Genomic DNA, 22,786 nt, shown 5'->3' with positions numbered 1-22,786 from the left:
TAAGTCATATGCTAAAGTGCTTGCTGAATCACCTCATACCACTCATTTATGGTGCAATGCAGAGTGTCAGTGTAAATGCTAATTGAACTTTTAAAGGTTAGCATGTCAGCTTAATTCTTTTTTGTCCCAGCACAGCTGTCATTGGTTACATAACTGTTCCCCATAGTGTGTGAGTCAAGCTGTAGAGTACATTGCTGTTACTGCAGTTAAAATTTAAAAAAGGCTTGTCTGAGAAAAGCAGTAAAGCTTCTATATTCTTGGCATTTCAGTTTGAGAGGAATGAAATCTAAACTTTGTACTTTTGCTGATAATTTACTATATCCTGTTTCAATGGCTTATTTGTTTGATGAGTTACTATAATGAAAAAAATCAGTATCTATTGTTATTGTTATTAAGGTTTATTTAGATAACATTGTAGAGGTACATGGTGCTTAATAATAAGTTTGGAAATGTCAGGTTTGCCCTGAGGAGTTTACAGCCTGTGCCAGACTTAATAGAGCAATGAATAATAAATCATGAGAAATAAGAGAAATAAACAAAGGGAAGGGCAAGTTTATGTGAAGACAGTGAACATCTAAGAGGTGTATTTGTTACCTATGCATCTTGCTGTTTTCTTTTTCTTTTTAATTTAATACATTAACATTGTGAAGTCAGGATATACTGTATTTACCCAAATATATACTCACCCTAACTTTAAGATGACCCCCCAATAATTATATTCTATTCATGGAAAATGTATATATTTGTTATCATTTTTCATGTATAAAATCTATTTATTGGAGGCAGTGTTGGCAGCAGCGAGCGGTGACTGTTGGTAGCTGCTGCTTGCAGTGGCAGTGGCGGGGCAGGGGGGGGCTGGCAAGTGGCAAGCAGCAAGTGCGGACTGCCCGCAGATGACACCAGCTGCATCGGCTGCAAGGGTGGGGCAGGTGCAAGTGGCGACCGCCTGCAGAAGCCGGCAGCGGCCAATCTTGCGGGGGCACATGCTCCCCCATGCATCACCTATGCGGACCAGGGCTCCAGCCTGGCCCAGCAGCAGTGGCATGGAGTCAGCACTGCTGCTACAAGGCCAGGTCAGGCCATGCTCCTTGCTCCAGGCTGCAGCAGAGACCGAACATGCCAGCACCAGAGCAAAGGTAAGGAAGAGGTGCTGCAGGGGATGGGAGAAAGGGAAAAGCAGCACAAGGAGGAAATAGAGGTTAGTGGGTTCCAAGGCTGCAGGGGAGGAGTGACACGGGGTATAGAGGTAGGGAGGGGGCATGCAGCAGCTTTAGGTCAGCCGCAGTCAGGCCTAACCAGGACTGGGGCCACAGCAGCTGCCTGCTCCATGCCACCTCATACTCAGTTGTAAGATGAGGGTCCCCCCCCCCACCAAGTGAAATGGTGGGGAACCTCATTTTTTAATTGAACAACTACAGTACCTATAACTGCTTTCCTGCCAAGCCCAGGACCACTGCTAAGGAAACAAGCTCCAACCCTTCACATCCATTGGGCAGATGGCTTAGAATGGCCCTTAGCAATGGGAGTTATGCTCAGGGTGGCTCTAAAGATCAAGGGGTGGCCAACCTGCAGCATGTATGTCACAAGTGGTATGGGCAACCTCTGTGTGTCACACAAAGTAGATCATGGAGAGGATAGGAAATATAGCAGCAGATATAGCGAAAGCAGAGCAGCAGATTGGGCCAGAAGTACAGGGCAGGGAGCAGAAAGCAGAGCATCAGACAGAGCAAAGGAAGTGGATCAGAGTGGCACTCAGGGAGAGTACAGGGCTAATTTGTGGCAGGCCTGGCAAATGATTGGCTCCCAACTCCTCTGAACTAATTAATCTGTGGGTATGGTTACATGATGAGTGAAACTGAATTTGTAGGTCTTATTTCCTAAGTAACAGTCCTAGGCTCAGCAGTGGGGCAGTATTGATGTTTGGGAGCAGGGGAGGTTGTTAGGCTAATCAGAGGAAGATTTTTAAAAAGAGGAGATGTTTGTGATCGAGGTCAGGGAAGATATTCCAGGGTATAAAGTTTGGTATGAGAAAAAAGTGCAAAGCTCATTAGAGAAGAAGAAAAAAAGGCGACGGCAGCTGAAGTCAGAGAAAGTCTTTCCATTGACTTTCAGGCTAGGGACAGACATTACACATAAACCAGTTTAAGTGATCAGAAACTGGTTTAAACCTGTAACAGAACAGATGTTCAGTGCACATAAACCAGTTTGAAAATAGCTGAAACCAGTTTGAGATAAACCTGGTTGAATGTAGTGTCAGACTTAACTGATTTGGGTCAAACCAGTTTATGCAATGTCTGTCCCAGACCCCTTCCTGGTTTAACTTAAACCAGAGTCCCCCAGCATGCTCTCTGGACTGGACAAGGCTCTCTGCTCCAGAGAGCTGGGCTGGCCCATCCCCTCTGCTCCCTAGCTATAGCTCTGACAGAGACTGCACATACAGCGGGGTCTACCTGGCTTCCTCCTGCTCCTCCCCCTCACCACTCCCTGCTGATTTCCCCCTTCCCTCTGCCTTACACAGACACCTCTTAGCCTTAGCTAGCATAACACTTACTGGCTATATCCGTGCTGTGGGAGATGGGAGACAGGCAGACAGGACAGTGTCAGCTTAGGGCTCTTTGGAACTAATCAGCAGGTAGCTGGTAATAGCCCTTCCTTGGAAAAAGTTGTTTAAGAAGAGCTTGAATTAATAAGAGAAGATTTGTTCTGTTTGATGGGGTGATAAATGCTAACAATTCCCTATGTAACTCCCTGCTGTGTAACTCAGTACTCTGTTATCAACTCCCTGCTGGCTCCCGTGCTGGTCGAGAACGTGGGGGGGTGGACCCCTCCTTAATCAGAGCATCCTGCCAGGGCCTGGCCACGCCCCACTCAGCTCAGCACTGTGGAAGGCAAGGGAAGGGAGGGCTGCTCTAGTGCCCCCCAGCTTCTAGCCTGAGCCATTGCAGGCATGTGCCTGCATTTCTGTAATGAAACGGGAATGTCTATCCACCTCCAAATTGGTTCAAAGATTGAATCAATTCAGGCTCAGGCTTTTTGAATGTCTGTCCCTAGCCTCAGAGGTTTGGAATCAGGCCCAAAGGCAGCATCAAGGTGAACTGAGTTGAGAGAGACAGGAATGTGGGAGGGGCTTAGAAACAAGACTGTTCTAGTAATTTTAGCAAGGCAGAAGTATACATTTTAAAACACATTGTTTGCCACCTGAGGTATTAAAATACCATATTTACTAGAATATAAGATGACCCTGAATATAAGACGTTCCCCAATAATTAGCTTCTATACATGGAAATGTTATAAATTTGTTATAATTTTTCATGTATAGAATCTAATTATTGGAGATTTGCCTTGACTTTATCCCCTTCTCACTGCTACAGCATGGAAAATCTGGGGGATCTAGTTGTCCCCCTGCCAACTGCCCCCAACTTCTTCCTCCTATAGCCCCTGTCCCCCTGCCCTGTCCCCTCACCCCACTTTCAAACCCTGCACTCCTTGAGCACATGGATGTGAGGGGCAAACTAAAAGGCACTGACAGATGAATTGATGCATTTTATCTTTTTTTTTCAAACAATGCAAGGTTTTTTTAGCACAGGTGCTCTACAAATGAACTTTTAAGCATCACTTTTGTACCTACTTCCATAGAGTACAAACTATGCATGATATTATTCCAAATCTAAAAGGGTTATTATCTACCATATAGTTCATTGGGCCGGACCCCAGCAGTGAACAACATTTCAAGCCATGGTGACCCCACAGCTCAGCACTGCTCAGTATGTCTGTGTACTCCAGATACCTGCCACAAAGGATCCATGTGCTAACTAGCCCCCCCACCAGTCATAAACCCTTGGAACCCAGTGTTCTTGTCATGAGTCGAGGGATCCTCCAAACATTTATATGCAGATGAGATACAGGGGAACCTGGTCTGACTCCACCTCATAGAGGGCAGGGCCACAACTAATAATATGCAACAGACTGAGAGAGTGGGCCACATAAGAATTTTGGGTGATTTGTTTGGGGCCCTGTTTGTTGATGTTTGGCAGACAATTAAGGATGGTGAAGAAATAGGAATCATTGGAAATGGGAAAGAAAGGTGCAGCTTATCTGTGGCAGCGAAGAAGTCAAAATATATGCAGTATAGTGGCTTGCCTGACAGCAATGGGCACTACCACGGGATCCTCCAAATATTTGTATCTTATTCAGATGGGCTGCACTAACCTGTTCTTGTGTTAGGTTCCCTTCAGCATGAAAAATCATTTAACTGCCCCCTTCTAGCACTCCTTTGGTCATGCTATATTTTTTAGGATTAATATTATTAAATATGCTCATTTATCTTCTTTACAGAGGTAGATGAAGGCCAAAAATTATTATTAGAATGACTTGTATTAATGCTATACTTTTATACATCATAGAACCTGAAATCCAGAAAGAGGCATGTGCATGGATAAGTATGCATATACTTATATAGGTATACTTACAGAGATTTGATGAAAATATTAGTACATTTATTAAATGAAAAGTAAGGACTGTTTGTACAGAACAGTGGAAAAGACATGTAATGGCCATTTAGGAACATTTCTGAGAAAGAGGGAGGAGTTGCAAAATAAAAAAAAATTATAAGTAATATGATATCTAAGGAATATAATACAACATTTACAGTAATCTAATATGGAGATCAGACCAAACACACGTGCACATGCACACACAAAATTTAGGTCATGTTCAAGAGCATTTTGAAAAAGAAAAATGTATTACACAGCAAAATACCTTTGCTTTTTCAAAATAAACTATATTATTCTTCCAGCATTAAAGGTAATTTTTTTTTTGACATAACATACACTAAAGCTGCTTTTTGCAGCATACAGTTAAAAGAAAGGAGGTGCCTTTGTGTCCCATCCTCAGCTTTGCCAAATGAATTTAACTTCTTTCATAATTGCATCTTGATTGAAATACTTCATTGCACTTTAATTGACAACCTCATCTAAGCTGTAGTGCTTTGATTATGTCCCATTATATCCAGATAAGAAATCATAGTCAGTCTCCATGATCTACTTTTGTGTGACACACAGATGCTGCCCATACCACCATAGTCAATAACTATGATAGGCAGTTCATGTCATAAACATATTGTCCATCCATTAGGATGGAGAACTTGTAGATCAAGGGTGGCCAACCTATGGCATGTGTGGCATTGGCAGTCTTTGTGTGTGGCACATAGCAAAGCATGGAGGGGACCTGCAACACAGAGGCATATAAGGCAGGGAACAGAAAGCAGAGCAGCAAATTCAGCAGGGAGTACAGGGCAGGGCAGCCAATCAAGGGGAGATGGAAATGGCACTCAGGGAATGGGGGCGGAAGGAAGGGCACACCTGCTAGAAATGTAGGCCTCACCATTGTAGATAGCAAGCTATGTATATTAGTAACAACAAATATGTGTTTAGTACCTAACACGTGTAGCAAAAGTAAAAAATGCATTTGGCTAACAATAGTGACTGCATTAAATAAAAATACTTGATGGACATATCCTGAAAAGTCAAAAATGTAAGAGAAATGTTAAAGTAGGTTTAGAGTAGGTTAAAGTATGAGTAGAGGCACTACATCCCAATATTAATTTATATTGGTCATAGCAAAAATCAAATTGCCTTGAATATCAGAAATAAAATAGTGTCGTCCTTTAGATCAGCACATCAGGTACAGGTTCTAGAAACAGACATCCATTGTTCATGTCAGTTCTTGTCCACATGGTGTGAAAGCAGACTTACTAACGCAATTTTTTTTTTTTTTTACTGATAATCTGCAAAATCCTTGCTAACAATTTTTTTAACTGATATACCCTTTATATAATGTAAATATAACCTTTTTGCCAGGCCCCAGATAGCACTAACAAGGGCCAGGTTCAAATTTAGGGGTTTAACACCAACTTTCCAAATCTGGCTGAAGCCCCACGCACTTGTCACTTACTCTTTTTCTCAGCTGCTACCTTTTTTTTTTCTTTAAGCATATCACCAGGGATCCCAGTTTTCCATGATAAAAAACCCAAAATTCTCCCATACAAATACATAAAAATCTGTGTTTTTCCATGGTGAGCCCCCTCCAAAATACTGATGGGCCAAGGGGTCCTGGCAAAGGCCTGCCCCTCGATGCTGATTGGCAGAGGGGGGCGAGGCTGCATGACAGGCAACCCTCTCATCCAGTTAGCAGTGGAGGGAGAAGGAAGCAGCTGTCATTTTGGCTGGTTCCCTGTGTGCCAGTGGCTTCTGCCTCCCTCCCCACATTGCTCCCTTATGGCCACAGAGAAAAGACCATCTCCATCCTCTCTATAATCTGCCTTCAGGTATTTGAAGACTGTTATCAAATCTCTCCTCAGACTTCTCTTCTCCATACTAAACAACCCTAGGTGATTCAGCCTTTCTTCATCAGTCTTGCCTCCCTGGCCCCTAATCATTTTTGTTGCCCTACGCTGGAATCTTTCCAAACTGTCCACAGTCTCCTTGAGGTCTGGGGCTCAATACTGGAGTAGTCCAGTTGAGGTCTCACCAGTGCAGAACAGAGTGGAAGAATTACCTTGACTTGCACTTGATTTGCAAGTGCCACTCCTCTTAGTACAATCCAAAATGCTGTTGGCTTTTTCTGCAACAAGAGCACACTGTCGGCTCATATTCAGTTTATAATCCACTGTATCCCCCAGGTCTTTCTCTGCAGTACTGCAGTCTAGCCACTCATTCTTCAGTCTGACTTTCGTGCATGCAAGTATTCCATCCCAAGTGCAGGACTTCGCATTTGTCCTTGTTGAGTCTTACTTGACTGCAGCAATTATTTTACCCCCTCCTCACTCCCACACGCTGATCATCCCTATCCCAGACCACTCCTCAACCTTACCCCTGCCAGCTCCGCTCCCCCTCTCCCAGCACAAACTCCTGCTCACTGCCTTGCCCCACTCCTGGTCTCACAGCTCCATCCTGGCTGCACCATCTGCCTTGCTGTCCCATCCCACCCTGCAGCTCAGACTGCCCAGAGGCCATGTTGTTCTGCCTACCTTTGAGGCAGCAGTCATTTTAGGCAGGTGATGGCTGCCGGTACACAGCAGCAACACGTGGCTGATGTGGGAGGGGGCGGGTGAAGAGGCTCTGGGGGTTTGTGTGGGACACAAACCTCTGCCAGAGAGCTTGCTGCAGGGCACTGCCACTCAGACACAAAGTGGTGCAGTTCTTTTCTATCTGTCCATCAACACTTACATCCAGCCTCATCCTTAGAGATCTTCAAACCAAACACATTGTTTCTTAGTTTTTTACTTGACAGCTTAATTTTTAAAGACTTTACAGACAAGTGATTTCAGCTTTTTTTTTTTTAATACAGATTAACTGTAAATTTACAGACATTTGGCAACCCTGCCTAAAAGATGGAAACATCCTGAAACTTCTTTTAAATTAAGAAGTGAAAGTTAAAATCTCATAATGCATTACTCTGAGTGTTGATAAAGAGGGAGGCAGTGGAGATGGTTGGCAGCCCAGTAGAAAAATAAATCTTGAGGGGAAAAATTGCTTGTTAACGCTTGTAGCAATTTAGATCTGTTATATTCAAGTTAACCTGAAATCACAATGATGCCATTCATCCCCACCCACAGTAATTAGAAGCAAGAATGCAGTATATTTAGTGCATGAGCAAAATAATTAGCATCTAAAGATAATACCAACAAGTTATCAACAGCATTCCAGCTCAGCAGGACACCACTGCAAGATTACATATTTGTGCTTACCTCTCTCTCTCACTGGAATCCGTGTGCCTCCAGGCTTTACCAGCTGCTTGTTTCCTTCACCCATCTGTTCTGGCTGCATGGGCCCAAGCAGTGGCATGCCTCTAATACTTCCCAGCCAGCTTTTGTGAAGTGGCAAAGATCACTGAAAGGTGTCCAGCTGGTCTCTTCTACCTCTTTCTTTTAAGTGCCATTTTCTGCTTTGGCCTCCCCTCCCTTAGCATCTGCATTTACAAGTGCCATGCAAGGTTTCATAAAGAGTCGTCCATTTCTAATTGCACTACAAATGATTATGCCAGACCGTTTACTAACTACACACCCCTTTAGTATTAACTGCAGCGGGATAAAACAAGCTCATCCTTCTTCAGTTACTTTAATGAAGTCTTTAAATAAGAGCACGTTCCCTGTGTAAAAAAAGACAGTAAAATAATTAGAAAATAATATATAAATCACTCAGGAAATGCACAATAAGTGTTGCATATATTAAAAGAAACAAAATGTTCCATGAAAGTAAATGCGGGGGGGGTTGCCATTTTTTTCAATAGCAGCAAGTCCAGTGTAGTAAGTCTTGCTGACCTGATGATAACATGCATTGTATGCTTAGGAGCAGGCTTTCATGGGAGGAATAGTCAGCTAATGATCATACTGAAAGTACAGTAGATCTTGAATCAACTGTCTCTGGAATTTCTGCTGTGGATACAGGGAAGGATGAGTTCTTGGCAAACAAACCAACAAAATCTTTTCTATTCAATTTGTTTAAACAATACTTGTTTCTGGGACAAATTTTCAAAGCTGAAGGCATGAGATGTATGCATACCAGCTGTGTTATGTTTAGGCATACTGTTACTCTGGTTACATTTCTAAATGGTTAGCCATATTCTTTGTGCATAAAAATGCTTGCCTGTTACGCACAAATGAAACGTAAGCCTGATATTTCAATTGAAATTGGGGACCTGTGAAGTATGGGCAGCTTCAGCTCAGAGATAATTAATATACTCAGAATATAAATGCTGAATATGCATGATTGAAAAGTAATGATGAGGCATTTTAATGACACAGCACTATATATGCTATACTAATAATGATATTGGCACAGCATTACACTAAATAAAATGACAATTTCATTTAGCATATTTTAAAAATTCTAGATGAGAACAAGTAACCAAGGAAACAAATCAGTGATTTGCTGTTAAGGGAAATCAAAGCAGAGGCTATATTAGTATTAATATGAACAGCTTAATTACATTGTTCTAGTATCATTTCAATATTAATATATGCATTAAGGCTGATTAGATTGCTGAAGTGTAATGTGTATTGATTATATACATTATTCTAGTTTTATTCGTTGTGTATGGAGATTAATAAATGTCATGTTTTTCAGATCAAAAAGGTTGCAATATATCTGTGTCGGAATAACACTATTCAAACAATGGAAGAGCTGCTTTTTGAGCTGCAGCAGACAGATCCAGTGAACCCTATAGTCCAGCATTGTGATAATCCTCCTTTTTACCGTTTTACTGCCAGCAACAAGGCCTCAGCTGCTGCTTCTGGTATGGGCTAAATGTTTTTTTAACTATGACTTTCCACTACTTTCTCAATTTTTCAGATTTTTTTAGTTACTTCACGCACATTCATATCCATACATACAAGTGCACACATTTTAGGGCCTTGTTTCACATCATGGCAAAAGTTTTTGCATTTATAGTCTTTCATGTCTTGTAAATTTGCATTCACTTTTCCTTACCATTTGAAAAGGATACGATCAAGATTTGGTGAAGTATTTGAGTTGATTCTTCTATCACTAGTATCATAGAATGATATACCACCAGTGACCCCATAATCACAGCAGGCAAATCTCATTGACAGGCTAGTACTTTAATTGTGTTTTAGGCCTAGTTTTGAAGGACTTATGTCACTTTCAGAAGAAGGTAGTCAAAGAGAATATGACACAATAACACACTGCATGTCAAGCTCAGCATCACCAGCATCCTACCAATTTCTGCAGAAACAGTTGATTAAACTGCTTTTAACAAGCTCTTAGTGCAGAGCATGAGAAAATGCCACCAAATTAACTTGTCATTTGGTGCACTGCAGACCATGCAGGTAGAACCTGTTATTTGGAGATGTCATTATTAATTCATGCTAGTGAAACTGATACTGTATATGCATAATCGCTATTTTTTGCTGTGGCCTACAACAGAAACTTACAGGGTTTTTTGTTAGTTAGTATGAAAGAAAAACAACTTATAAAAATATTATGTACAGTATTTAATGGGTGTGCTTGTTGCCATCCCACATACAGGAACCACCTCTAGCAGTAATACTGTTGTAGCTGGCCAAGACAGTTTTCCTGACATAGAGGAGAGCAGGATGGTGAAAGAAACTGATGAAAGGTTTGTAAAGTATTTCTGCAGAATGTGTGCATGTTTCTTCAGTATTAAGGGTCATATCCTCAGCTGGTAATATCAGCCAAGTGCCATTGTCTTCAGTGGAACTACACTGATTTGCACTTGCTGATGACCAAAACATTGTTTTTATTCCAAGATGAATGGTTTAATGCTTCAAAATTGACATTCAAGGAGGTAGGTAGTAAAACCAGTTGTACCCAAGTTCTGGTTTCTGGTTATCAAGAGCTGTTACTGTATATGTATGAGACCTATTCTAACCAAATTGTGCTACATAGCTCATATTCTTGTAGACTCTACCTGGAGAGAAGAAAGCAGAGCCAGGGAATTGGTTTAGTAGGGGTCATGTCCTTTTGGTCCATAGGCAGTTGGTGGAAATTTGTGTATACCTCAGTGGGCACATCTACATATTCATTAATGCACAGTGGTTACTGTGCATTTAATTTAGTACTTGTATAAGCAAATACTAAATATAATCAATAAATATAACAAATATAAAAATATATACTAAATATAATCAATTTAGTACTTCTATAATCAAATACTAAATCAAGTACTACCCGAGTTCACAGTCACATTGGCAAATGACTTTTAGTGACACAGACTGTGCAGTAACCTAATAATACTGCTCAGTAGCATATTAGCATTGTTTGTGATACGACGCACTACTGCATTAGGCCACTGCACAATTAGCATCTTGTGTAGACGCATCCAGTATCCCGAACCGCAGAGAAAAGAAGTGTCACTTCACTCTCTCTCTTTAGCTCTTTAGTGAGGTAGCTATATGATAAAGGCCATTTTCCATATCTGAAAAATATTTGCCAAGTACTCCTATCATGTATTTTATTTCCAGTCTCCTGCATCCTCTATTTATTGTTTTACTTATAGCAAAATTGTGAATGGGTAAAGACACAAGTTTATTTTATCCCATAGCACAGAAAAAGTTTATTTTCTTTTCTCTTAGTAAAACCTCTTTTCTTCATAAGGGAAACGTACCCATTCGTGTTATGTTAGTCTGTGGTTTTTGTTGTCCATTAGTATTACTTCAGAGTCAAGGATCTGAGCCATCTTTCACAAGTTTGGGGTTCAAATGAGCAAAGGCAATCTACTCCAATAACTTCTCTAGTTTCCCCTTTTATATTTGTCTTTTTTCAGATCAGTCTAGTAATTTCTCCATGCCACGGGCTAGATTGGGCTTTTAGATGATCAGGTATTGAGTACAGTCTGTAAACTTGCTAGAAAAGAGAGCGTAACCAGACTGATAAATCAGCATAGGCAGCAGAAAGATTTGTGTGAGCACAAGGAAAATAAGCCACTTTGCCTCCAGGTAGCCTTTTCATTATTTCTTCAAAAAAGTTTATAGCTATAATGTGTTAAATTGAGTTTTTAAACTTGAGGGGCAGACAGCTAGAACAATATTTGTCATTATCTGCAGCAGTTCAAAACTTGCCTGTACCTTCAAGGGTCTTGGCATGCAAACCTACAGGAGACTGAAAGAGTGAAAGCAAAGGGAAGACTGCCATGGTATATATTCTTGATCCCCAGTGGAGGACTCTTAAGAAGAAATGAAGAATAATTTGTCAATTTATCACAGTTTTTATTGATATTTATGGATTTAAAGAAAGCAGTAGCCCTGAGTTGTTTCAGTACTGTACTTCAGAAACAACGTGTCAATCTTAGAAATTTCTCTTAGTATTGACTTTGTGGGTCAAGATATAATAAAAAAAAATTCTACAGTTAGTAATAGAAGGTTTCTTAACTGCTCTTACAAGAATAGGGCCATTGTGAAATAATATATAATCAAACCAGATGATACAGTTCATGTTGGAGAAGCAATAGCACATAAAAGAAATGTGCTTTTGAGATGTGTAAAATACCACTGACTGGTCTAAAAAAAATGTTTATGCCAGTGCAACATCATCATGCTGCATCATAGCTTTCCCAGGTGATGTTGCTTTACTTTATGTGGTAATGTGATGCAGGGGGAAGAAGGGAGGGGTTATATCATGAATGATAATGTAGTGTGGCACCAATGCATTATGTTATTAATGTGTCATGTTATGACAGCTATATGTTTGTAATGTCATCATGTATCTTACATGGTGTTTTATCACTTTTATTTTATTTTCAAAGTCTGTCCACTCATATTCTGTCATCGTCCATGCTTCCTATTAAAGTTATGGCATTCTGCTGAGAATAGAATTGGTTATTGTGTATTTCTTCGTAGGTGTTTTCCCCGCAACATTTCTTGCAATACACTTTGCTAATCTTTTAACGAAAGCCAGATAAATATGCCAGTAACCTTCAATTTGTATGTATGCAGAAAAATGCAATAAAAGAACATTATTTCAGGCATTTGAAAATCAGTAAGTGCTAGGTTTAAGGGAGACAGCAAACTTAATTTTGCCTTCTTATGCATGTATCTTGTGCCCTGAATGATGTAGGTGTCCTCTAGGTGAAAAGTGTAAGATTGTTTTACAAGACACTATCATAATAGTTGCACTTAAAGGGCAAAATTAAAATTGAAACATTACATCTGATGTTTCCTAACTTTGGAGGGCTTGATTTTATTAATGTTCTTGTAATGCAGTTTCCTTTATGCAGTTTCCTAACTTCACTGTGATAGTCTCTATCTCATTTTTCCACCATCGGCAGGGCAGGCCTTGAACCTGCAGCAAAAATTTCTGCCACTTAGTTTTGGAGCTAATTTGGAGAAAGCAATGAATGATGGGCTGCTACAAAAGGATCAATCACTAAAGCCATATGATAAGTCTGAGGAGTGATTGTAAAGGGTTTTGTCTGCCACCAGCTATCTACCAGACCCTTCAATATACCTGCTTTGGCAATTTCCAGAAATTTATAACATATTTGCAACTGCTTCTTTAATAACACTGTGGCCATAGCCTGAAAATGTTCATAATTGGTTACTGTTTTGGCAGGCTACCAAACTTTCACCAAGGAACACAGGTGACGGTGAGGAAATGGCAGTTGTTAACAGCAGCTTATACCTGAAAAAAGCCTGAATAATTTAATGGTACAAACAAAAGGTACTTTTGTATCCTGAGGGTTTCCCCCTTGTTGAATTCCAAAAGCTTGTTGCAAACAAAGGAGATGTTAGAGCTTCTCACAGACAGGTTCCAAAATAGGAGGTGTCAGGCAGTATAAATAGAAAAGATGCTGTCAGCTCACGTATTAAGAAATCATAGCTGGAAATAATGAAAATAGAGATATTTCCTTCTTGAAGCAATTGTTTATCTAACTGTTAAATTAATCTAAAGAAAGCTTTTAATGAGGATTTTTCTTGCATTTCAAGGTTCAGTAATGTAATCAGAGTACATACTCGGCTAGAGTCAAGGTACAGTAACAGCTCTGGAGGATCATACGATGATGACAAAAGTAAGTTGTGATATTCAGCTTGGTGCAATTTCTTTGGATGTTTGTGGGAAAGGAAACGTTTTATTTGTTGGTAGTAAATAAAACCTGGAAAAGTCTTGTGTATAGTCTAGGCACAGCTTAGGAAGTTCAGTGCTGATAGCCTCCCCATGTTATTTTTTAAGTGATTTTAGGCTTAACTCATTCCTTTGCTATCTCAGGGCTCAAAAGAACCTCTGCACAGGCAGAGATTTCCTGGAGTGAAAAAGGAGGCCTTTCCAAGCAGCAGTGCTTGGAGGTGCTTTCACGTCGCAAGGTATAATGCTCCCAGGGGCTCTATGTCAGCACACTGAACATTAGCATTTGACACATCAGGGTAACAGATGAAACCAGCACTTCCCTCCCCACCCTAACAAAGTCTTGTAAGTATGTAGGTGTGACCAGTATACCTATGGGGCCCCTAAGACATATTGCATCAGCAAAACTTATCCCTGCCACCTGTAACTAAGTTATGACTGTCTCCCATGGCAGGGCATACAGGAGAGGAGTAGAAATTGGCCTCTGATATTTCATATCAAGAGTATTGGCAGAAACTTGACATATCAGTTATTTATTCAATTTGGCTATTAATTTTGGAAGTGGGGTAGCATGAATTTATTTCTGTAAATGATGGTGAAGAAGCTAATAAACAGATTTCATTTAAACCCTAAACTGTATGTTAGAAAGGACAAAAATTCCTCAGCATATGGTAATTGATACAGCAGTATTAATGAGGATTGAATGAACTACATTTGAATATTTTCAAATGCATCTACAGCTGGGTAGTTTTAACTAAGGTTTTGGACAAGCTGGGTTCAAGGGAATAGCAGAGTGCTGGCTGAATGGAGTTTTGGAATTTTAAGTAAGGAAACTGCCTCCTTTTGTTGATTCCTGCTTAGGGGAGCAAGAGTTTTTGTGTACTCTTTGTAAACAAACAGGATTGCATTAAAAAAATCCTGGGCACTATCATCAATTTCTCCAGTTAATGAAAACAGTCTGGAAAAACCTGAATATTACTATTTGGATCAAATTGGGGTAACAGTAGCAAACTAAATATTTCTGCAACAGTAGCTCCAAAAAGAGAAGAACTGGAAGACTTTAAGAAAAAATGGATGTACACCACTGCTGCCTGATCTCCAGATTAGTTACGATTACAGCAGCTGTCTAGAGAAGGGGTCACTTCCAGAGGTGTAAATAATAACGTTTGGGTCCTGAGCTAGTGACTCTCTTCTGTGTCCTGCCCCACTCAAACTACAAACTACCACCCCAGTCCTCTCTGTTCTGTACCAAATACTGCTCTCTCACTGTAGCTGCCCCTCAACCATGCTGTTGATTTGCTGCCTAGGGCCAATTTGATGGCAGCAGGAGCCACAGCTGCAGAAGGGGTGTGTGCAAGAGATTAAGGACAGCTGGGATAGTAACACGCTACTGATTGGAATTTTCAACCTGGTCACTGTTCACGTTGTTGCCTCTGATTTCCTATATCTGCCAAGGTCCCAATGCACATGCATCCATTGACACAATGCAATCACTTCATGGCTCAGATCTAGCCTACAGCCCCTGGTCTAGAGTCTTACATCCTTTTTATATCAATCCAACATGCAGTTAAGTTTACCCATGTATTTGGTGCTTTTCATCTTCAGAGTTCAGAAAGGACTTACTTCCTGAATATCAGCAGTGTAATTTGCTCTGTACAGAGAGAAAAAAACAGCCCGTACCTGAAAGAGCATAATTCTATATTTCCATTAGTTTGACAATCATCACAAAATGTGAGGTAAATAAGTGTTGCTAATTCCTCTCTTGCAGATAGCCAAGCCTGAAAAACAGTCTTGTTGAAACTGCCTAAGGCTAAACGGGATTCTGTGGCAAAGTCATAATTAGAACGCAGGGTCTTTGCCCTCAGTTCTATTCGTAGTCCCTTCACCATACTACCTACCTGCCCTACCTTTCTTTCCAACCCTCTTCTTGACTTATTATCAGAGCACAGCACCTTAATTCAGAGTCTTCATTCTCTTTTCCCTCCAACTTCCATTTTGTATAACACGCCAATTTAACTGCATACCCAGTTACGCAGTTACCACAACTGGTACCAAAAACATCAGGCTGCTTTCTCCAGTTGGATGAATCATAGTGGCATTTGCAACAAGCTTACGTGCTAAAGTAACTTTCTGTTTTTTCAGGAAAACTGGGGGGTGGGAAGAAACTCACACCAAATCAAGAGCTAAGTTAAGAAAGGTGATACTTTCCTTTGGTCTATCTCCTCAAGCTGTGCATCTGTTTATCCCTGATTTTACCTGCAAAGTGCTAACCTGCACAACTATAAAAAGAATGGTGCAGTGGTTACTTCTAGGTTTTCTGACAAATATCAAGATGTAAGATAAAATATGTAACACTTAAGATGAGATGCCTTATATGGGCATGTTTAGAGTTCTCAGCATTTATTCACAGCTGGAAGAAGGATAATTCTTCTTTCAGCTCCTCAGAATGCAGAACAAGCATGCTTCTACCTTTCGCATGTTCGGGAAGCTGCACAAACTGACTAGTTGCAGAAAGCGAAACTATGCCATGGCTTCTCTCCACTTTCCCCTACCTGCTTGATATAGATTGCATTCCCAAGAGTCCAGATCAGTCTGTCACTGCCCCTCTGCACAAGGAGGGTTTTTTTCCCCAGGTCTTTATGGAAGACATCTTATTTGAAAGGATAAAAAGCTTCTTATCTCCCTCTCTCACACAGAACCTCACCAAAGGGACAGGGACATTGTGTGCCTTAATGAGGCAGTTATTGTACTGTGTATTAAATAGATTAGTAGTAAATAACAGCTATATTGTGTTTTTTATGTGCAAAACTTGGAAACTATCTGGTAAATCATTGTCCTAAGTTCTGTAAGGCAAATAGATCCTATTTAACTCTATTTATAGAAAATGTAATTATACAGATTAAAATGTCTAGATTTATCTGTAGAAGGAGTAAAATATCATCTACTAGAATACAAAAAGAATTGGCATACATTTAAGCCAGAGAGAAAAAATTAAAATAAATGGAAAAAATTCACTCCCTAATGGACTGCATTTGGTAATAGTAAAAAAGACATGAAAAGAAAAATCAGACTTGCCACTCCTGCACTCTGGAAGACATGGAAGACATTTTGATAAGAATTAAAGGTAGTATAAATGAGACAAGTGGCATGCCAATGGGAATGTTGGAGCTTGAAGAAAGCCAACCAACATAAAATCTTGGCTACATAAATTAACTGGCTGAGAGACAACGCTGAGAATTTAAACAATGCAGAAAAGAAGAAATTAAAGGTTAAGGAAATGGGCAGGATAAGAAATCAGTTTTAGAATATTTAAGAAAGACAACTCCAGTTATTTGGATATGTGTCAGAAAGGGATTTGCAAAGTACTCAACATGATGCTACATATCTACGTACAATGAACAAAAAATAGAGAAAAACTTGAGAATGCATTGCATGGACTCTGAAGAATGACACAGAACAAAACATTATAAAGATGAATGAGGCCATGAATCAGGGGCAAGACATAAAGTGGTGGTGAGATTTCATTCTGCAGCATTGCTGATGAGCTGGTGGACAAGAATAAAAGAAAAATCTATTGTTTATTACATCCAACAGCTGTCTCATTAAACCTAAACTAAATGCATATTTGAGAAGCTTAATAAATATTTCATCCCCGTTGAAAGAAATTTACCACACTGAAGATGTTTTCATATTCCTTATTTTCTCTTGCTAAATCAGCAGATTTAATTTTTAGCTTTTTTATAGCATCATTCAGTGAGACATTACAAGAACATGACACTGCTATATGGCTCCCTGCAACAGATGCCAGGCTATGGCTATGTTGACTGAACTTTAATTTTTCAAGAGTGAGTCCATTCATTGCCAGTGATCTGCTCTGTGATGTAGATTCTAAGTTACTAAAAAACAAACCAAAAAAAACGAATTTAGCTGCAGCCCATACAATTCAGCACTGCCCATAGGCACTGAGTACGTCAGGGCCCAAGGGCCCTGACCCCACCTCAGGAAGAGGGTGGGGTGACCACACATCCCTTATTAGGCAGGACAGTCCCAAAATGGGAACATCAAGACCCAGTCCTGGGCTGCATGATTCAGGAACAGCATTTGTCCCGGATTCCCAGTATCATGCAGGGATCCATGTATCTGTTTACTGCAGGAAATAATGGATTACCCCATGCATGCATGTGCCTCCCAGACTTGTGTGCAGGGCAAGGGTGAATGTGGGCTGCCCACTGTGGTCTTAGGGTTTCCCACCCTGCTGCTCTCCCTCTGGGAGCCCCACACCACCATAGTAAGGTGCCTTCTGCCTGCCCAGCTTTAGCAGGGGCGGCAGCACAGAGTTGTGCCCCCCATTACTGCTGGATGAGAGAGAGTGCCTCACTTTGGCAGCATAGCCAGCACAGGGCTCCCAGGGGGAGGGCAGCAGGGCAGGAGCTCTGAGCCTGCAGCAGGCAGCCTGCATCTGCCCCTGATCCCCCTACAGACTCCGCTCAGCTCTGCTCCAGCCATGCCACTGCAGGGGGGGCCATCATCTTAGGCACCCCTCCGCCCGCCCCCACCGCTCAGCTCTGCTCCAGCCATGCCACTGCGGGGGGGAGGCATCATCTTAGGCACCACACCCCCCACTGGCAAAACTAAAAGTCAGCACCTATGGCGCTGCTTGCTTGAACTATGTTACGTTGGTGAAGGAGAGATTAAGCATGCAGCATTTATTATTGCAAGCCTAATGTCATCCAGCTAAATGATTTTGAATGATTGAACCACTGCATTTAGCATGAACTATTTTTCAACACTGAATAATAAAGCTGTTGGTTTTTATGACATGCTAAAGAATATTTTATTACTTTACCATGCAGATGATCCTGTTTCTCCATACACAAGCTGGCTGTTGAATATTGTTGAAACCAAACAGCCACAACCCCTGCCAATGCCTTACAATGGGGGATGCTGGGCACCACTAGTTGACTACCTCCCAGAAACCATCACGCCACGGGGACCCCTACATAGGTGAGCATTACAGAGAAAAGATTAATCTTCCACCATACATTTTTACTGTTCCAAATATTTCCATTTGAAATCAGAAAGATTTTCACTTAGACTTTATAGTTCTAATGCCTTATTAAAACTGTAGCTTGTTCCTGGTGGGTGAGATCAGAAGTACTGATAGAAAGTACTGAAGCAACAAAACCTGACTAGAAGCTAGAACATTGTCTTTCCCAATCCTTAAAAAATTGCTATTCAGAAAACATTTTTCTCCTGATTTTTCCTTTTTTTGTTCTTACTATGCTGTACATGTGCTAGAACTCCTCTTTACATAATCTATATTGACATGAATACCATTAATTTCAATAATTGTATTTTACAGTAAAGTATTATAATTTCAGGTACTGTGACTTCATTTTGACATTTATCATATTCAAAAGAAAGTTTAAATTTTACAAAATATAAAGATTATTTGATTCTTCCAATAAAGCATTATGTGTACTCATTTTTTTTTTGGTTAAATGCCCCTTGCACCATAAGAGCTTATGTCAGAGATTCGTCCAGGGCACTGTTGTGTGTGCCCTTATCATTATCATTATTATCCTTATTAACATTATTTTTAATATTGCTGATTTTTAAGAAATGATCGCAATATAAAATGTAAAACAATAATAAGTTCCAGCTGTGAATAAGAGGGCAATTACACAAGGGCTATGACCTGAGTACATCCTGAATATGCACTGAGCCAAGCCTGCTGTATTTTATCTAGCTGTTTTTTGGTGTGCTGAGCAGCAGTCATGAGCTCTACCAAACTGTGCGATAGATGTAGATCTGGAATAAATTGGAAACTAATTTCACTTGGGATCCATGTCAAGAGCTAAATTTCATTTCCCAGCACTGTATGTCTAGTGCATTAATCCATGTCCCACCTTGTCATGTCTTATCAGTTCTTATATGATTTCATAGTCTATTTCTCTTTTCTATCTCCTAGAAGTTTTTAAATTCCTGTTGTGATTTTTCTTACTAGGTGCAATATTGCTGTCATCTTCATGACTGAAATGGTAGTGGATCACAGTGTAAGAGAAGATTGGGCCCTCCACCTTCCCTTATTACTTCATGCTCTCTTTTTAGGTAAGACCAGTGGAACAAGAATTGAAGTATGAGTGCATTCCAGTGCCAGTAGTCTCAGTGAGACAGTGGAGTTAGCAATATTTAAAATTTTCTTTTTATACCTTCCACTATAACCTTGTTTATAAGCTCTCTCTTTTCTCACTGGTGTTTTGTAACATCTGTTCCTGAAAATGAACTTGATCATCTGGATAGTCATTATTGCAGCATTTTTTATACAGGCACTCACTGCTCCAAGTATTTTGTTGCCTTCTTTTGCCCTAATTTTAATAAGACATTTCAAGCTCTCATAAACAAGTGTTTACCATACTAGAGTAACTAAGAACTGTATAAATATTATCTTATATAAGTGCTAAAGATTTTCTGTAGTACATTATGAAAATAGTCAAACACATATGCAATGAATTAATAATAATTGGCACTCTCAATTGAGTTCTTAATGGGAAGAAGGCCACAGTCCAAAATCTACCACCACAATTGCAACTAATTTGCATTCTTATCAGTAGTCTCAGAACAGACACTCAGGATTCAATGAGCAGGTAGACCAGTGATTCTTAACCAGGGTGCTGTAGCACTCTAGAATACCTTAAGATCCCTGGCAGAGTGCAGGACTGTTTCATAGTTTCATACTAGCTAGGGTCAGGAGGGACCTGAACAGATCATCTAGCCTGACCCCTTGCCACAGGCAGGAATGAATGCTGGGTTCACAAGACCCCAGACAGGTGATCGTCCAACCTCCTCTTGAATTTCCCCAAGGTAGGGGCGAGGACCACTTCCCTGGGAAGTTGGTTCCAGATTTTGGCCACCTAACTGTAAAATATTGCCTTCTGATCTCTAACCTAAACCTATTCTCCATCAGTTTATGACCATTGTTCCTTGTCACCCCAGGTGGTGCTGGGGAGAAAAGAGCTCTGCCTATTTGCTGTTGATCCCCCTGATGAGCTTGTAGGCATCCTCCAGGTCCCCCCTCAGCCTCCTCTTGCTGAGGCTGAACAGGTTCAGGTCCTTCATTCTCTCCTCGTAGGACCTGTCCTGCTGCCCTCTCACCAAGTGGGTGGCCTTCCTCTGAACCCTCTCCAGGCTGGCCACATCCCTTTTGAAGTGCAGCGCCCAGTACTGGACGCAGTACTCCAACTGCGGCCTGACCAAAGTCACATAGAGGGGGAGTATCTCCTCTCTGGACCGGCTTGAGATGCATCTTTGGATGCATGACAAGGTATGGCTGGCCTTGCTGGCTGCGGTCTGGCATTGGCGGCTCATGTTCATCTTGGAGTCAATAATGACTCCGAGATCCCTTTCCACCTCTGTGCTTTCAAGAAGGGAGCTCCCCAGCCTGTATGTATGCTGTGGATTCCTTCTCCCAAGGTGCAGCACCCTGCATTGGTCTACATTGAACCCCATCCTATTCTCGTCTGCCCACTTTTGTAGTCTGTCTAAATCTAGTTGCAGCCTCTCTCTCCCTTCAAGTGTGTCCACCTCGCCCCACATCTTAGTGTCATCCACAAACTTGGACAGTGTGCTTTCCACCCCCTCGTCCAAGTCGCTGATGAAGATGTTAAACAGTGCGGGCCCGAGGACCAAGTCCTGGGGTATCCCACTGCTCACATCTCGCCAGGTTGAGTACAGCCCATCCACCACTACTCTCTGGGTGCGCCCCATCAGCCAATTTTTTACCCATCCAACTGTGCAGGCATCAATGCCACAGTCACTTAATTTATTGATGAGGATGGCGTGAGAGACTGTTGCAGAGCTCCAGGACAGTCCTGCAGTGCAGACGGCCATGGGCCTTGGGCTCTCAGTGCTTGAAAGATTCTGTTGATAGAGCTGAGATCCTTGATTCTACTTAGGATTTGGCTCCTGCCTCCAGAGCAGGGACTTTGTAAGCATACAAAACCCCTGTTGAGGCTTCCAGACTTCCAGATTTCCTGTCCTTTTTTGCTGTGTACACTTATAGTACATTTCATAAAAGATTATGTAAAATACCTATCTCCTGAATTCTTCACAGGTAGTTCTAAAAGAGTATACAAAACCAATCTTAACCAATCTTAAAACGTTCTAGGCAACAGCAAAATTTGGCTTAAAAATAAAAATGGATTTACCCTTTCAAAATTAACTGCGAATCAAGACATCAGATATCATGATGTCTTGGGCGAGGGGGTAGAAAGCACCCTGTTCAAATTTACAGATGACACTAAGATGTGGGGTGAAGTGGGTACGCTAGTAGGAAGGAACAGGCTGCAAGTAGATCTAGACAGGTTACAGGGGTGGGCCGTTGAGAACAGGATGGGGTTCAACACTGACAAGTGCAGGCTAATGCACCTGGGGAGGAAGAACCAGCGGCACACCTACAAGCTGGGGAACTCCCTTCTCGCCAGTGTCGAGACAGAAAAGGATCTTGGAGTCATCATTGATGCCACAATGAACATGGGCCGACAAAGTGGGGACGCGGTCAGGAAGGCCAACCATACCTTGTCGTGCATCCACAGATGCATCCCAAGCAGGTCCAAGGAGGTGATCCTCCCCCTCTATGCGACACTGGTCAGGCCGCAGCTGGAGTACTGCGTCCAGTTCTGGGCGCTGCACTTCAGGAGGGATGTGGCCAATATGGAGAGGGTCCAAAGGAGGGCCACCCGCATGATCAGGGGTCAGCAAGGTAGGCCCTACGAGGAGAGGCTGAGGGACCTGAACCTGTTCAGCCTCCAAAAGAAAAGGCTGAGAGGGGATCTAGTGGCAGTCTACAAACTAGTCAAGGGGGACCAACAGGCATTGGGAGAGTCCCTGTTCCCCTGAGCACTCCCAGGAGTTACAAGAAACAACGGACACAAGCTAGCGGAGCGTAGTTTTAGGCTAGACATTACGAAGCGCTATTTCACTGTCAGGGCAGCTAGGACCTGGAACCAACTTCCAAATGAAGTGGTGCTGGCTCCTACCCTAGGGGACTTGGAAAAAAAGGCTGGACGAACATCTGGCCGGGGTCGTTTGACCCCAGTACTTTTTCCTGCCACAGCAGGGGGTCGGACTAGATGATCTCCTCGGGTCCCTTCTGACCCTACCAACGATGAAACTATGAGAAGTTGCTA

General features: G+C 41.5%; 1 protein-coding gene across 7 annotated transcripts in view; it reads left to right on the top strand.

The window, feature by feature from the left end:
- Positions 1 to 22,786, top strand: part of LOC102383623 (protein furry homolog) — a 214,234-nt gene that overhangs the window by 92,884 nt on the left and 98,564 nt on the right. For all 7 annotated transcript variants that reach the window (XR_003094661.1, XR_003094660.1, XM_025207103.1 and 4 more), the window contains exons 31-35: positions 9,126 to 9,294; positions 10,047 to 10,137; positions 13,463 to 13,545; positions 18,452 to 18,602; positions 19,606 to 19,709. Coding sequence is in view for 5 of the 7 variants with exons in the window: in XM_025207103.1 (XP_025062888.1) it covers positions 9,126 to 9,294; positions 10,047 to 10,137; positions 13,463 to 13,545; positions 18,452 to 18,602; positions 19,606 to 19,709 (598 nt within the window). In the remaining 2 variants the exon portion in view is untranslated. The remainder of the gene's footprint in view (positions 1 to 9,125; positions 9,295 to 10,046; positions 10,138 to 13,462; positions 13,546 to 18,451; positions 18,603 to 19,605; positions 19,710 to 22,786) is intronic.

Source organism: Alligator sinensis, unplaced genomic scaffold (genome assembly GCF_000455745.1).
Source record: "Alligator sinensis unplaced genomic scaffold, ASM45574v1 scaffold406_1, whole genome shotgun sequence".
Classification (NCBI taxonomy): domain Eukaryota; kingdom Metazoa; phylum Chordata; order Crocodylia; family Alligatoridae; genus Alligator; species Alligator sinensis.
The sequence above is the reverse complement of the archived record's forward strand: the minus strand, read 5'-3'. Positions and strand labels throughout refer to the sequence as shown.